At 42.7% G+C, this 15,346-nt stretch overlaps 1 protein-coding gene and 1 long non-coding RNA gene across 2 annotated transcripts in view; one reads left to right on the forward strand and one right to left on the reverse strand.

Annotated features, from left to right (window-relative positions):
* LOC121099056 overlaps positions 1 to 15,346 on the forward strand; it is a 284,189-nt gene that overhangs the window by 119,755 nt on the left and 149,088 nt on the right. The gene's annotated exons all lie outside the window — the stretch shown is intronic.
* The window catches only part of SLC7A11 (solute carrier family 7 member 11), a 62,009-nt gene that overhangs the window by 31,506 nt on the left and 15,157 nt on the right, over positions 1 to 15,346 (reverse strand). The window contains exons 4-6 of the mRNA XM_040617604.1: positions 14,231 to 14,356; positions 11,895 to 11,994; positions 8,734 to 8,778 (exon numbers count right to left, since the gene is read on the reverse strand). Of these exons, the coding sequence (XP_040473538.1) occupies positions 8,734 to 8,778; positions 11,895 to 11,994; positions 14,231 to 14,356 (271 nt within the window). The remainder of the gene's footprint in view (positions 1 to 8,733; positions 8,779 to 11,894; positions 11,995 to 14,230; positions 14,357 to 15,346) is intronic.

Raw genomic sequence — 15,346 nt, forward strand, 5'->3', positions numbered from 1 at the left:
TGCAAGACAATCTGCCCGCAATACTACTACGCCTAAGCTGAGATCATAGCTAACCAAAGAGTTTTTTCAATACTTCTACCCCCCCAGCTTCATAACTGTTTCTGAATCCAAGCTGCCTTAAACTACCACCAAAAAATCAGCTGAGATCAGGTGCAAAATTAAGTAATAATTACTCCTTCCTACCAGCAAGTTATATTTACGAAGCATATCACATCACAACTAATGCCTGCATTGCCTCCCATGTAATATTTTGTCAAAAAATTCTCAGCCTGATGCTGAGATGGTCTTCTAGTAACACAATTTGGGAAATCCCTGTGTACCAAAGTATATGACAATTAATATCTACTAAACAAGGAGTTTTAGTGAAAAAAAAATATTATAAATAAAAGCAAAACAATTCAGAAAATTTAGATCTCACTCATAAGAGAATTTTCAGCTTGCAGCAAGAGAAGCAGCATCCTTTAATTTTTTTTTCTTGTGAAGTGCAAAAAACTAGTTCCTATACTGAGATTTCAGAAATCTGAACCCATCCACAAACATGCATCCAAGACTGAAATACTTTGTTTCAGATATGAGTTATCAGTCATTTATAAAAAACTATAATGAATGAGTTGACGATGTGAGGTGCATAAGCAGCAAGTAGTTAATAAGGTTAGTGAGAGAGCAAAAGTGAAGGAAAGTTCATTTTAACAAGAACAGTCTGATGCTGGTGAGCCAGCTCCCCTATGAGCTAGTAATTATCTGTTTCTCCCTCAAACACACACAGATACGATGCTTTTTCAAGCAATTTACTAATAGCACAACCCATGTTTGATTTTGTTTAGGTATATTTGACCTAGTAAATTAATTTACTTTCTTTATTTGGCAGCTTCAGCTCCCCATTAAAGGATTTTACAGTTCTGAAGACGTGACTGTGAATCTATCATTTTATCCCTCTCACAGGGTGCAATTAAACTGTAGCCTGTTATGCTGTTAGCTACAGTAAAATTTAGGAAGAATAAGATTTTTATTATTGAAGTGACACAAGAATAGCGGGGGGGGGGGGGATAATTAGAACATCCTCATTCTATGATGGAGAATAAGTATTCAAACAGAAAAATAACCCAAGACACAAATAATATATCGAAGAAAAAAGGCAAATGCTCACTCAGCTGACCTGGCTTTCCCTTTAAGGTAATCTGATGAATTCACATGAGCAAATGGGCTTTGCAAAATATTTGAAAGATTAGCATTTGTCTGATTATCTTCAGATAAAATATCACAATGTAATCCTATAACTTCTGCACTGAGTATTTGGCAGTTTAGCCTGACACGAAGAAAATGAATTGGAGTCAAATGTATCTTTTATGAGCAAGTGGAACAGAATAATGCAAGGAAGACTTCAAACTCCAGGTACCGAAGCTACTGTGCTTATATCTAGGCAGGATGCCTGCTTCCAGTGTCAGGTTTAAAGGAACTGTATGCATGCCCAGCTACTTCGTGGGAAAGGCTCATCCAATTTTTATTTAAAAATAAGATTGCATCCACATGGGGAACACACCCAGGTGTTAGTTACTCATGTAGGGACCTACGCACACTCCTTGTTCCACTGATATTATATGAGACTTTACAGGACTGGGACATACAGAAGCCACACCCAGGGTGTAGTAAATCTGCTAAAGCTTTCAGTTCAAGGAGTAGGCACACAGATTTTTAAATCCAAAAAAACTTCCTCATAATGCTTCCCTATAGCCCATTACTTATCCCTGATCTTGGAAGGACGTGAATGCTCAAAAAAAGGAAGCCAGGAGATGGTAACTCCCATTCCATAAAGTGGATTTAGAAAGGGGAGGAGAGAAAGGAAGGAAAGAGGAGACAAGACGAAGTAACCCACCCTCCATTTCCACAGCAATTTTGTGCCTGTGCCAGTTCTCCCGAGTCCCAGTTCAGTGCTTCAGCTACTCAGTCTGTCTCTCCTGAATAAAAAGGAGTGGTGAAGTGTGTTTGAAATGACAGACAGCGTAGCTGTGGGGAGATAAACTTCTGACTTTATTCCTTTTCTGATGCCTAAGATAATCAATATCTGTATTAACATTCCTCTTCAGAGTAAACCTCGTCATCAAATTAAAAATAGCAAAAATTAACAGAGAAGCAGAGAGGCAGAAAAATCAAAGGCTTGTGTCCTCCCAGTTAACATTAAAAATATTTTTCGTTGTTATGAGTACTAGGAATAACTAGCCATGGTCTCAACTAGTAGTGAGGAACAGTGCAATTCAAGTTTCTGATTGATTTTGGAGGGAGGGGGCATCCTAACGCGATGTGCCAAAAATCAGATGGCTACAAACAACCAGGGAGCTGGAAGAAGTGTCTCAGCCACCGCTCCCCTCCCATCCATCTGCATTTCTACAATGCTTAGACACCCTGAAAAAAAAAATCTCTAATACCACATTTCTCTCACTCATAGATGCAAAGTGACTTTAAGTTTTAATTAATACAAATGGGTAGTACACGTTAATTGGACACGACACTTACATTACTTAAACCGAATATAAAACCAGATTATATCAACTATGTTGAAATCCTGATTTTACAAAATGTCTGACGACATCAAACCTTGGTGACTTGCTATACATCTACCGCTTCTCCGTTCCTTAGAAAAGAAGGAATAAATGAAGTGCGAAGAACACTGGAAAAATCTAATAGACAAACTGACTAATCTCAGACCCCAAGGTCACAGCAAAGCAATTCATTTCTTGGCTTTTCAACAGCACAAGACATGATTTATCAATCTGAGAGCAGGCTTATAAACACTATACATCTCAATAATATGTTCTTTGCACTGTGTAACTTTTTAAACAATGATAGATTGCCTGGGCTGGACCAAAGTTATTTTACAAACAGACACAGAATATTTGCAAATGAAATGGCCTGATATGGGAGGGGGGGGTGAGGAGAAAAAAAAAAAGAGGGGGAAGAAAGATTATGCCACATAGTAGCTTTACCTAACTGCAACTGCAGAGGATTCTAAGTTTTTGCTGAAAAATATTTTCAGAATCCACATCCTTTAAAAATTTCCTATCTATCATTTTATACAACTGAAATTGAAGACCACTGAAGGAAAAAATATTTCCTAAGTTCAACAACACTAACAACATCTTACACTGTTGAAGAAATAATATGATTTTGAGTTAGAGAAGGACTGTGAATCAATTTGTAGCCAGCAGGCGCAGGGAGGTGACCCTGCCCCTCGGCTCTGCCCTGGGGAGGCCGCCCCGGGAGCGCCGTGCCCAGCGCTGGGCTCCCCAGTTCCAGAGACGGGGAGCTGCTGGGGAGGGCCCGGCGGGGGCTGCGCAGGGGGTGAGGGGCCTGGGCACCTCCCGGGGGAGGGCAGGCCGGGACACCTGCGGCTGCTCAGCCCGGGGAAGGGAGGGCTGAGAGGGCTCTGAGCGATGGCTGCAAACAGCTTCAGGGCCAGCGCCAGGAGGACGGGGCCGGGCTCTGCCAGCGGTGCCCAGCGACAGGGCGAGGGGCAACGGGCACACGCCGAGGCACAGGCAGCTCCCTCTGAACGTGAGGGAGAACTTCTTCACCGTGAGGGTGGCAGAGCGCTGGGGCAGGCTGCCCAGAGGGGCTGGGGGGTCTCCTTCTCTGGAGACACTCAGAACCCGCCTGGACGTGATCCTGTGCAGCCCGCTCTGGGTGACCCCGCTTTAGCAGAGGTTGGACAGAATGACCTCCAGAGGTGCCACCCAACCACAGCCATTCCATGATTCTGTAATATCTCTAGCTGCCCACTTGATCACAGACTACCTTAGAGTCACCAAGGAATTAAACTCTGTGTTTCCCTTCCCTTAAGGTGAAATAATACTTTCTTTCTAGTCAACAAGAGCCTAACCTGTATGATGTGAAGCATTCGGGCTCATCATCTGCTCACACTGAGGACACGGAACATAATTTTTTTAAGCAGGATTCTCTTTGGCCAGCATCTGACACAATCTGGCCCCGACTTTGACAAGGCTCTGAAGACATTGCTGTAATGTAAAACAACTCCTGTGTTATTTTCTCATCTGGAGTCCATCAAAGTTCCTGACAAACCCAAGCACTGATCCTGGACTCTGCTCCGCCTGGGAAGGGAGGAGGGGAGTGCTGTTCAGGCATGAGCTGCTTTTAGGGTCTTGATTGAAAAAACTTGGTCGGTTTCTTGAGAGTACAGAGTGGGTGCTCAAGAATACAGATGAGCTCAAAGACTGTGTATAAGAAATGAGTTTGAAAGTTCAACATGCTTGATTTCCAGTCCTCTAAATTTACTGCTCCAGGCAACACGGCTCCTGTCAATTTTCAGGTGACAAATTCTCTCTCAGAGCCCTGGCTGTTCCTTCATTCACTTATTATTTAAACAATACAATACGACCTTAGTCTGAGTAGGGCTGATCCTTATAATGTAAGAAAATCAAAAAGATCAAAGCTGCACGTGACGTGGCTGCATGAGGTTATTTTGGTGAAGCTCAGCTTCAAGGATTATTCAGATATTTCATTTCAAGCAGCAATCGCTATTGACCACATAAGCAAAGCATAGTTTTCAAAAGTAAAAGTAATTTGTTATTACACTTCAACATTGTTCCACATATTCTTGATAATAAAATTTTCTCAGTCTCTTTTAAAAAGCATCATACATTAAAGCAGCTGAACACTGCAACCACAGCTCCTTGTAAAACAAACATCAACTTCATGTTGCTTCAGGTCCTACTAAGGCTGTATGAGGGAAGCACTTTAACAAAGGGGAATAAAGAAATGAGTCCAGGCTTAAAAATGAGACATCAAAAGGGGGTTTAGCAGGAGACAGAAACAGCTACTTTTACATCTTATGATAATTGGGGTTATAATAATGTCCTTTTTCTTATACAAAAGAAGAGACTGTGACATTTCAAAAGTGAGAATTCAGCAGTACTTCCAAAAATCTGTTCGAAAAGTAATAGCATTCACTTTCAGATATCTTTTTTCCCCTTTTTCCATTCTCCTTTCTATAATTTAAGGGCACTTCCTCTCCACTTGGCTCATTTCCACTGTCTCTGTGTCAGCTGTCTCCATCTAGGATTTCACATTGCCTAGGTATCTCAGCACCTCATCCCCATAGTATTTATCCTACTTATAGACCTAAATCTGCAATTTATTGCTCCTAGGCAGGCTGCTGCACCTACACAGCCTCCCACAGCCTCCAGGAGCCCTTTCTGCCTGTACAAACAGCTGCTCCACTGGAGCACAAAGGCAGCTTTCAGCCGCGCAGGATCACGAGCATCCCCCCTTCCCCTGCCTCTCTCCTACATTTCCAATGGCACTTGCTGTACTCCAGCAAGCTTTCCTGGTGCCGGACACGCTGCAGCAAACAAAGCAATCCCTATCTGGAACAATTTAATATCCAAAAGTAGATGTTTCCACCTTCCCATGCATTTCAGGATGTATTCTAGGGCCCTGACTCATCCCTCTCTGTCGCCCTCCACAATACCACAAGAGCAGAGAGGGAGCCCAGCACTCATCACATAAAAAGGGGTTTAAGGCCAGGTCTCGGCAAATGTGGCCCCTTGGCAGCTCCGCTGTAACTCCTCTCTCTGCTGGAGCAGTTCTGCATCCCCCCCGTTGTAACTGTGCTGTCCTCCCCACAACGCTTTCAGTACACTTCACTGTGCCTTTGCGGCAGGCTGGATAACATGGGGACGGTGCTGATCATTCATCTCAGCACCAGCTGTCAGCTACTTTAAAAGCTGCTGCACACCTGGAAATATGCAACTGTGACTGATTCTCAGACAAACATTTGCCTTGGCACGCGCAGTGGAGACGGCATCACCACCGTGCTCACCTCTGTCGCTGTAAGTAATTTGCATCCCTAACCATTGACAAACATTACAAATTGCACACCTGGAGCTGTTACAGACTCTAGGTGGTTCAAGCCTGTACTTCCCTCTTCCCTTTTAAAATCAGCTACATAAGGCATACAACAGGATGAAAGGAAAGACAGCATTTTAGGTACAAAAAAAATACTTTTAAAAAAAGCAGCAGTTGAGTTCTAAGAAACGCCTATAGTAGTGCTCACCTGACTTCTGCCCCGAGTTTGGTGGGAGGTGAGACAGTTGACCCTGGGATTAGTCCACACTATTCCCTTGCCCTGTATCTTTGGGAATGGTGGTGGTGAAGGGCCCCGTTCAGCAGGAGGTCTTTCCAATACAGTCATTCATGGGTGCCAAATAGACTAAAAAATATTCCAACTGTTGTGTTGAATTGCTTGGTTTGGGTTAACAGAGTCCAGAATCCCCATTTACAGGTGGTGCAGAGGCCTCCATCCACACAGCTGGTAGCAATCCACTTGCCCTGCCATCACCTGCTACTTATTTAGCCATGATTAAAATCCCAGTCTCTTCTACTGTGTATTCATGTGGAGACTGTGATCCCAGGCACCCTGCTGCAAACACTGGGCATCTTCCCTTCCCATCCTCTCAAAGCACAACCTCAAGAAGAAGAGGGATGAAGGGAAGCTTTAACAGCTTTGCAAGAACACTGCACATGTAACATTGAGCTGGTTTTTGATAGATCCATCCCAGAACATGCTGAACCAGCCAGGCTGTGTGACTCCCCCCCGGTCCTGCATCCCCACTAGCAGAACAATTAACTTCAGCAGCTCTCCGAGGGTTACATAGAGAACAAAGAAGCTCTCCCAAGATGGGAGAAAACAATGTTTTCCCCTTTCACATCCCAGCTGCAATGAAGAAAACCCCAAAATCTAACCCACACTGCTTTTCTTAACTGTGATACAACATGCTTCAATGGGTACTTGGTCGAAGGAGAAAAAAAAAAAAAAAAAAAAAGGAACCATGCTTTTCTGTCCCACACAGTAGAGGGCAAAATGTTCAAAAATAAGCACTCCTCTGACTCAAATCACGAGGAAATATAGTCAATATAAACCAAAATAGCTGTAATGAGAATTACAAATCATTTCAGTTAATCACCATACAGTTAAGAGGACTGCAGAAACACATAAATGAAAAGTCCCAAAGGGTGTTAGGCATGTGCATGTTTAAAAATACCACACAATATCGATGGTAACCACATGATAATGTAAAAATTATATTGCCTTTAGCAAACGTTTTTGATCACATCACCAAGACTGGCTCCTAACCCATCTCCCCATAATTTCCTGAAGCAGCAGAAGTCTTGGAACAGAATCACTTCACTCCTTCATTTCGTTTCACATTTCTTTTCAACTCAGTCTGCCATATGATTTTTCAAAAGTAAGAAAAAAAGAAGTGTCTTGGTTTGTGTTTTGGTTTTTTTTTTTAAATGTCTGCCTGCTGACTTTATAAGACACACAGATCTTTGGTAGTTAAACGCAGATTTGCTATTGGATCATCTAGCCTGAGTTCCTGTGTGTCCCAGGCTTGGGAAATGTTGGCCAACTGCACTCCACCAAGCCAAACAGCTTGTGTTTTGCTAAAGCACAGCTGCTAAAAAGGTGTTCTGTCTGAACTGAAGACTACCAAGGAAAAACCCAACGGTAAATAGGTATCTGTGTTAATGATTAGCCAACCACCTTGTTAAGTATTAAAGCTGTATTTTCTACCTGCATTTGCCTGGTTTCAGCTTCCAGTTGTACATTCCTCAGTATACGTATCCTGATCACATTAAAGACCCATTAACACCCAAGACCCCTCAGAGGCACTGAAACAGTGGAAGTCTGCCAGTCTTTCTGCTGTCCTCATGTTCTATCATCAATTTATTTAAAATATTTTCAGGTCTCTGAAGGAAATACCAGCACGAGGCTTTGTTCAGACTTTGAAGAAACTAACTAAAAACCTTCTGCATGCTCCCCACCAACGGCTCTTTGGGGTTTGTTTGTGGGGTTTTTTTGTTTGTTTCTCTAAACCTCTCAGATATGTACGTTCATATTCTCTGAGTGTACAGTGCTGGGGGTCTTTTTAAACAGTAAGTGATTTGGTATCCAGCCAGGTATCTTATTTTAAAAACCTAAGAAAATGTTATCTACCCATTAATTTTTAATCAAGTAAATTGTTAATTTCCTCAAAGAACTCAATTTGATTTGACAAGGCATGTTTTCTTTAATTTTTAGAAATGTTTAATATTGTTTCATTACTGGCTGCATGTACCAAAACATATCTACCCAAACAGATCTGCCAGATCAAACTCTCCCTAACAGGACAGCTTTTCTTTCCATATTTTACAGACAGACACTGCAAGAGTGTTTGTCTCTGGTTTGAAACAGACTTCTACCAATATCCTCTGTTCAGCTTAATTGGACCGAATGCTGTGCTATGTGTATTCAAGATCCTGCAACTCTGAGACATCTAAAACAAGTAGAACTAAGTATTTGATTAATATTTAAACACAGTAAAACTGCCAAATATTGCAGCAGATAAGTTTCTTGGGCTAGATTTCCCTGACAGGATACCAGTTAACTTCCACTGAAAGGAGCCACCGGATGGTTCCTTGTATCCTGAGGGGGAGAATCAGAGCCCTGGAGATCTACTTAGTTTTCTGCTTTCTGTGCACATAAAATCAGAATACATAACAAGGTCATGACAGGCCAAAAATAGCAAAATTTCAAGCAGCTGCAATTCAAATAGATACCAGATCTTCTGGAATGCAAGCAACTTGACCAGCACGCAGAATTTCTGACGATCAGTATTTTTATAGCATTTTAAACTTTAAGACCACTTTTCAAAAGTCAAGAAAAAATTAAGTACATACTTTTCAGGGTTTTCCACTTCTTCAGTTACAAAATTGAGGTAAAACCTAGAAAAGAGTTATAAAATGTATTATAAGGGGTTGATAGATTTTGATTTGGTATTTCTATCCCAAGGAATCAAGGAAATGTTTTTAGTTAAGCACTGTTGTTAATGACAATATACTTTGCAGACCCACATTTGGATTAAGGAGAACATGAGAATTAACCTTCCCTCATCCCCACACTCAGGAAGGTAATTCTTATAAAAGACAGCAAAGCAGAAAAAAGACAAAAGCTAGGTAATGTTGGCATGGAATATTTTTTTTTCCCCCCCCTGGCACACTAGGCAAATTATGGTCTACCCTAACCCTGTACCCAAATGCACAGGCACCCTCAAGCCTCATACTCCAGTTGTGGCTGTAGCCTTTTACGGTTTCAGGTTGTATTGTGAAAAATTCTCATCAGGGTACTCAGCAAGGTTTCATAACAATAAAAATAAAAGAAGCCTTGAAATAAACCCTCCTAAAATCCAGATTTGAACACTAGTGTGTCGTATGCAATCACAGACCCAGGCTGCTAATCCTGCCTGCTCTTGCACAGCCTCTGGTACAGACTGCACCCTGTCTCTTGCATGCTGCTAGAGTAGAACCAGCTACGTATGGGAATTCATAGGATCTACTCACCAGGCACGGTCCTGCATACAAAGCAAACTAAGCCTCAAGGCCACTGAACCCTCTGTTCTGCATTTATTAGCACTGGCTCTGTGCATCACTGGATCACACAGATGTGCCTGGCTTAGATGTGAGCACAAAGTCACATCCTGGCTAATTAAACAGAGCAGTCAGTGCAGTGCTTATGCTGGCTTTCTACTTTTATACAGGAAGACAAATGATATCTGACCCAACAGTGCTACGGTGAATAAACAAACGGTACCTGACCTGGCAGAAAGTCTGGGAACTTTTCTCCATCCCAAGTCTTGGAGCACATGTGGGTTAGCAGAACAAGGTAGCGCTGACTCACGGTTTTTAAAAACGTGTGATTTTGTGACCGAGCATGAAATTCTGTAAAACTAGATTTGCCATCTTATACAACTGCCTCAGTCCTTGTTTCTAAACTTGCTAGTGCACAGAGAACAAAAGGGGAGGTTGGGATAGTTCAAAGGAGAGAAGGCTTCTGACGAGTAAGACACTCAGCTACTTCTTTCTGGCCTCAGTCCTGCTTCTAGACAGAAGTAATTTGACCTGCATCAGTCCTTTTCTTGATGCAAAGACATGCTTCCTTGCGTTCTTTTCGCTACTTGTCCTTTTTCACCCAGCATTTTCTATACCAAATAACCTACACTTGCTCTTCGCAGGATGAACCCACACATATGAGATACTACCTTTGGTTTGCTCTTCAAAGCTGTATCGTTAACAGCGAATAGTCTCTTAGGCTATGCATAGAATTCTGCCTGTGTCCTGGGACACAACACCAACACTTGCAACACTCCTTTGCATTCAGTTTATTGGATTGATACAGCCCCATGAAACTGATAGGGCAAGGGTATTGACACTCCACTTAATGGTCTGCTCTCCTGTGCTCTGAGGCGATCGATTTGAGCTGGTGACAAAGACAAATAGGCAGCTGGGAAGAACCACTAGCCAAATCAGGTCTTTTCCTGCTAATTTCTTTTATAAGTGGCAAATAAGGACCTTGAAATAAAAGTCAGAAGGTGTAAAGGAAAAACAGAGATTATTTTTGTTGTAAGAGTTTGGAACGATAGCTGGAAAATGGAAAGATGGGAAATAAGCAACAGAATAACAGTATTTTTTATGTGGCATTTTACAGTACACAAACTCTGCCTTGGTGATTGATATTAATGAGCTTTTAAAACTGCCTTCATACAAAAAACATACAGTTAGGTTAATATTTTAAAAGTGAGAAACCATCACATGTATGGCTATGATGGACAGAGGTGGTTATATAAGAGAGAAAGGAGGAGGCAGAGACTGTCCGCATGATGAGTTCAACTTCTTTGAGGCTTCAAAACGCCAGGCTCTTTTCTTCTATATCTATCGCAGATAAAGGCTTTGGACTCTCTTGGGTTCCCCCCCTCCACCATTTAATACAAAAGTTCTGTCCGGTACTTCACTTGTGCATGTTTATAAATGCTCCTGCAAGCGGAGAGTTACAGACAGGCAGAGAACTCAAATGCTTGGCGCATTGTGCCTCCGAATTAAATAAATAAAACCCTTATCTCTCAGCCTTCACCTTTTGTGCAAAGTAAAGAACTTGGCTGTCTGTGAGGCGATGGAAAGGAGAGGGAAGACCTGCAGACAAAGCTATCTCAAAACAAGCCCACTCGGTGCATTGTAGTCATCCCCCGCCCCTGCTGCTGCAAACGCACGCCGGCACTGTGCGGTGGGGGGCCCTCACTAAGCACGAATAAATCATATGGCAGATTTGAAGAGCGGCAGCACCTTTCAGACTGGCTTCTGTGTACTTTGGTGGGGGAGAGGAAAAGAACTTGAAAGAAAGTTCTGAGCAGGACACATGAAGGCAGATTCTCACACTGCTCACAGTCAATAGCACTTGACTTCTATGGAAGCCAGTAGCTCTTCTTTTTAAGTGAGGCCTAATTGTCTCAGAGCAAGAGGCATAAGAATCTAGTTTTGGCATACAAATCTAGGTTTTTAACTTGTTTTGTGGTCTATACTGATGCTACAGTGGTTTGCTTCTTATTCTTCAAATACTACTTTTACAAAGCAACAGCTGAGGTCCACACAACTTTACAACAGTTCATAGATTAGTTTTTCATGTAATTACTGACCCGTTCAACAAAAATTAAAGCTTTGTTACCCCTTTTCATCCTTTTATCAAAATACCTAATGCAAATTTAAGAGCACTCCTTTCTTGTTGCCTCTATTTCTCATCTTAAGAACAGAAACCGAAGTCTGATTTTTTTTAGCGCTCAGTGCATATTTACCTATTGTACACTGGAGAAGAAAAAAATTTCCTTTGTAGAGCTGCTTGCAGTATAACTGCTGAGCATATGGAACAGTGGTGAGATCTGCCCTTGCTACATGAAGTAGTTTGGCAAAAGAGGTAGAATGTGATACTCATTTCTTCATATAAATAAATGTCTTTGTTAAAGCGTATTAGTGTTTGTTTTCAGGACAAATACTTAGAGGTTTCAACAACTTACCAGCCTGAATAGGCATACATTCCTGAATAGAAAGCAAGTGGTAATCCCATAACACTGGCATCATTCCCAGCAAAGGCATTTTTAAAGTGCTGCGTTTCTCCTGCAACATCAACAAAAACAATACTGAAAAATAAGCTCTTTGGTCACCTACTATTTTAAAACAAATAAATATATCACACCATGAAACATTTAATCACCCAACAGTTCACTAACTTCAAGTTCTGCCCTTGACCTTAATTTCTGACCCAACCCTTGCAGCTGTTATCTGCCAGCAATTGTAAAAGGTTTCACAGTGGCCCTAGTCATGCAATAGCAGAATTTGACCTATTAGTTTTTTTCAAAGCGTTCTTAGCTTGACAACATTCACTGCACTGTCATCTCCAGCAGTGACTTACATCAACATGAAAGAGCAGAATGAGCTCTGCAGTTTTTGCTGTGGAAAATTTCACTTGTTTAACATTTAAATCAGAAGGAACGCTGCTAACATTTCACTCACAAGCTATATTTTCAAGGTAAACAAAGCCAATATCTTATACATACCACTGAAAAATTAGTAACTCCCTGCCACGTTACAGTCAGCATTCTATTAATATCACATTAAGAATTATGTATCTATAAATGCAAACATGTAGGAATTGTGTTATGCTCTTATTCATTTACAAGGCACTCTGGTTTGTAAGACCTCCCTATGATACCCCAATGCTCCCGAGAAGCAATGATCCTCCACAGTAAAGGAGCTGGAAGAAGCAGAATACATTCAGACTTAAATTAGCAATGGGTCAGTTCCTCTACCCTTTTTCCAGTTTTTACTGAGCCCTCAGTCAAAATTCCCACTGAAGCAAAGGCTTGTTGGGTAAGGGAGGAGCTGTGGCCAGAAGAAGGTCCCAGTGGGGAGTCAGGGACACTCTCTGAGCTCCTTAAGGGCAGCAAACGCCATCCAAACCCGGGTCTGGCCTGCTGCAAAGGTCGAGGACAAATGGGGCGGCTGGGAACAGAGAGAAATTTTGCACATGAAAGGAGGTGCGGGAAGAAGCATTGCAACTGCCAGAAAGGAAGTGAAGAACATGAAAACAGAAAGAGTGAATCAGCAGAGGAAAGCTACGCAAGAAAACTTTTATTTCAGCGTCTCTTGCTAACCATAGAGAGCTGCCTGTCCCTGAGAAACAGCTCACTGCAGAGCCTGATGCCGTGCTGTTGACTCAGATGGGAGTGTTTGTGAAGCACCGTAAAAGAGCATCCCCAGGGACTGAGCCAACAACTGTGAGAATTTTTGTTAGATAAAACCTGCCACCAATTCATTAAAAAGTGCTCCTCATTCGGACCTCTCACGGTGAATGGCTTCTTGTGGTTTGTGTAGTTATTGTCCAGCGTCATTGTAAGGGGAGTGAGCTGGGGCTTGTCACCATCTCACACCTGCTGCTGAAAGGGCTGTAATGGAAAAGCCTTTTCAGGTGGCTGAGCGTATGTCAGTGAAAAGAGTTTCTCTGCCTGCGTGGCTTTATCCAAACAACCTCCAGAGAGCCAAGGAAAGGCCCGTGCAGCCCTGTCCCTGCTGGGTGCTGCTGGGGAGAGCACAAGGTGTGCTTTCACACTCCTTGCTTATGCAGCAACATTGGCAAAGTCTGTAGAGTAATTCTGATACCCTCTAAACACTTCCCCTTTCCTTTCCTACTCTTGGTTTAGCCCCAGACTATTATCTTTAGCTGTATGCTTTAGTTTTTCACTTGGAAGCAGTAGAGCATGCATGCAGCATGAGCATCCAGTATTTGCAGGCAGGAAGCCCACAAAAGCAACAGCTAACTGCAGTTCCTCTTGCCAGTACAGCACTTTTCACTTCCCAATTTGCATCACCAAAGAGGTAGAACAGAATCCATGACGCTGTCTCTTTCACATATTCCCCAATTCTGAGTCCTCTCTGCCACCACATACCCAGTACTGAACAGGACTAGGCACTAGCCCAGTTAAAGGAGACACATTCTGCCTGGAACAGGCACGTGCTTTGGGCAGGGGTATGCCCGTCTGCCATTAAAGCCCACCCTGCCCCTTTCACAGGGTTCACACTAAAGGCAAATTCCAGAGAAGAGTAATCCTGTCACTCGTTTGAAAACCAGGTCTGGTCTGAATAGACTCATTGGCATGCTGAAGGAAAAACCAGTTCATCCCAGTGTAGTTCCACTTCTAATCAATTACATGACAGTACAGAGCTTCAGTTAAGCAAGCACAGACTAATTAAGAGATTTTGCTGCTGTAAGCATTATTTGGTGGAGGCAGGTGGGGAAAGACCGGGGAGGGTAAAGATAAAAGCACTTTAAAAGCATTTACTTTTCATTTCATACCTTTAATTAGCTGGATAACTCCAGGGACTATAATTATCAGAATCGCTACAAGCTTGCAAAAGGTAAGGAAAATCTGAATGCGGGCACTCCAGCTGACACTCGTGCTATTCAGGACCATCACCAGCGCTGCAAGGGGAAAAAGAAATGTCAGAAAGAAATACACGTGCTGCTGAAATCACCACAGAACTCTTTGCCAGCAGAGAGGCCACCCACACCACAGATCCTGATGCATTGAAGGACATACACCCTGATAAGCTTCTCCAGCTGCTGCCCTCCCACTTCTCACATTCCCCTTCCAGATGCCACACAGAACGCTCAAGCTGAGCCCCTCCGTCTGCCCCACTGCACGGCCCATCCATCTCTCCATTCTCTGCCCGGCTCCCTCTGCACCAAGTTACAGCTTCTTTACCCAGAACTGTTGGATGTTGGTAGACGATGGGCTGGCAGGACCCTGCCTTGGAGGAACGAAACTAATTGCCTGACCTTTGTCACTCCAGACTTCTGTATCAGTGCCGGTTTGAGTCGAGATTTGCATTTTCAGAAAACAATAACAATTAATAATCATATTAAACTTTCTCATCCCCATTTAGGCCCTGCATAAATTTGTCACTCTCTACCTTATTAGCTCTGCTCCTCTTTGCCACTCTTTCTCCTCCCTTACTGCTGTACCACCAGAGATCCAGGAGGGCCAGAGTGCAAGTAACGTGCCCATCCCTGTTGGGAATTGGTGAAGAAACAGAGACCTTTTAATTCTTGAAAACAAAGCCCAGGTCTGTGCCTCGCCAACACGCAGAGAGATAAGTGAGAAGGGCTTTTACACCCACCCCCTGCTCAGCTCACGACTCCTTCTGGGTCAGGGAGGGCATCTTCTGGCCTTTACTATAGCACTGACTGACAGGAGGATGGTAGGTCTTATCATTTGAGTGCCAGTTGTTCTAGCTTATTTAAACAACTACCCGGCAAAACAAAAATCAATAAAGGAGTTTAGATATTATTTTTTAAAATATTACCTAAAGAACAGAATATGTGACTCATTTCACCAGATGAACTACCCCTTTCCCCCTCTGCTGCGGGGAAAGGTGAACGTAGTCAAACAAGCCTGCTCACTCATCTTCC

This window comes from Falco naumanni, chromosome 1 (genome assembly GCF_017639655.2).
Source record: "Falco naumanni isolate bFalNau1 chromosome 1, bFalNau1.pat, whole genome shotgun sequence".
Taxonomy (NCBI): domain Eukaryota; kingdom Metazoa; phylum Chordata; class Aves; order Falconiformes; family Falconidae; genus Falco; species Falco naumanni.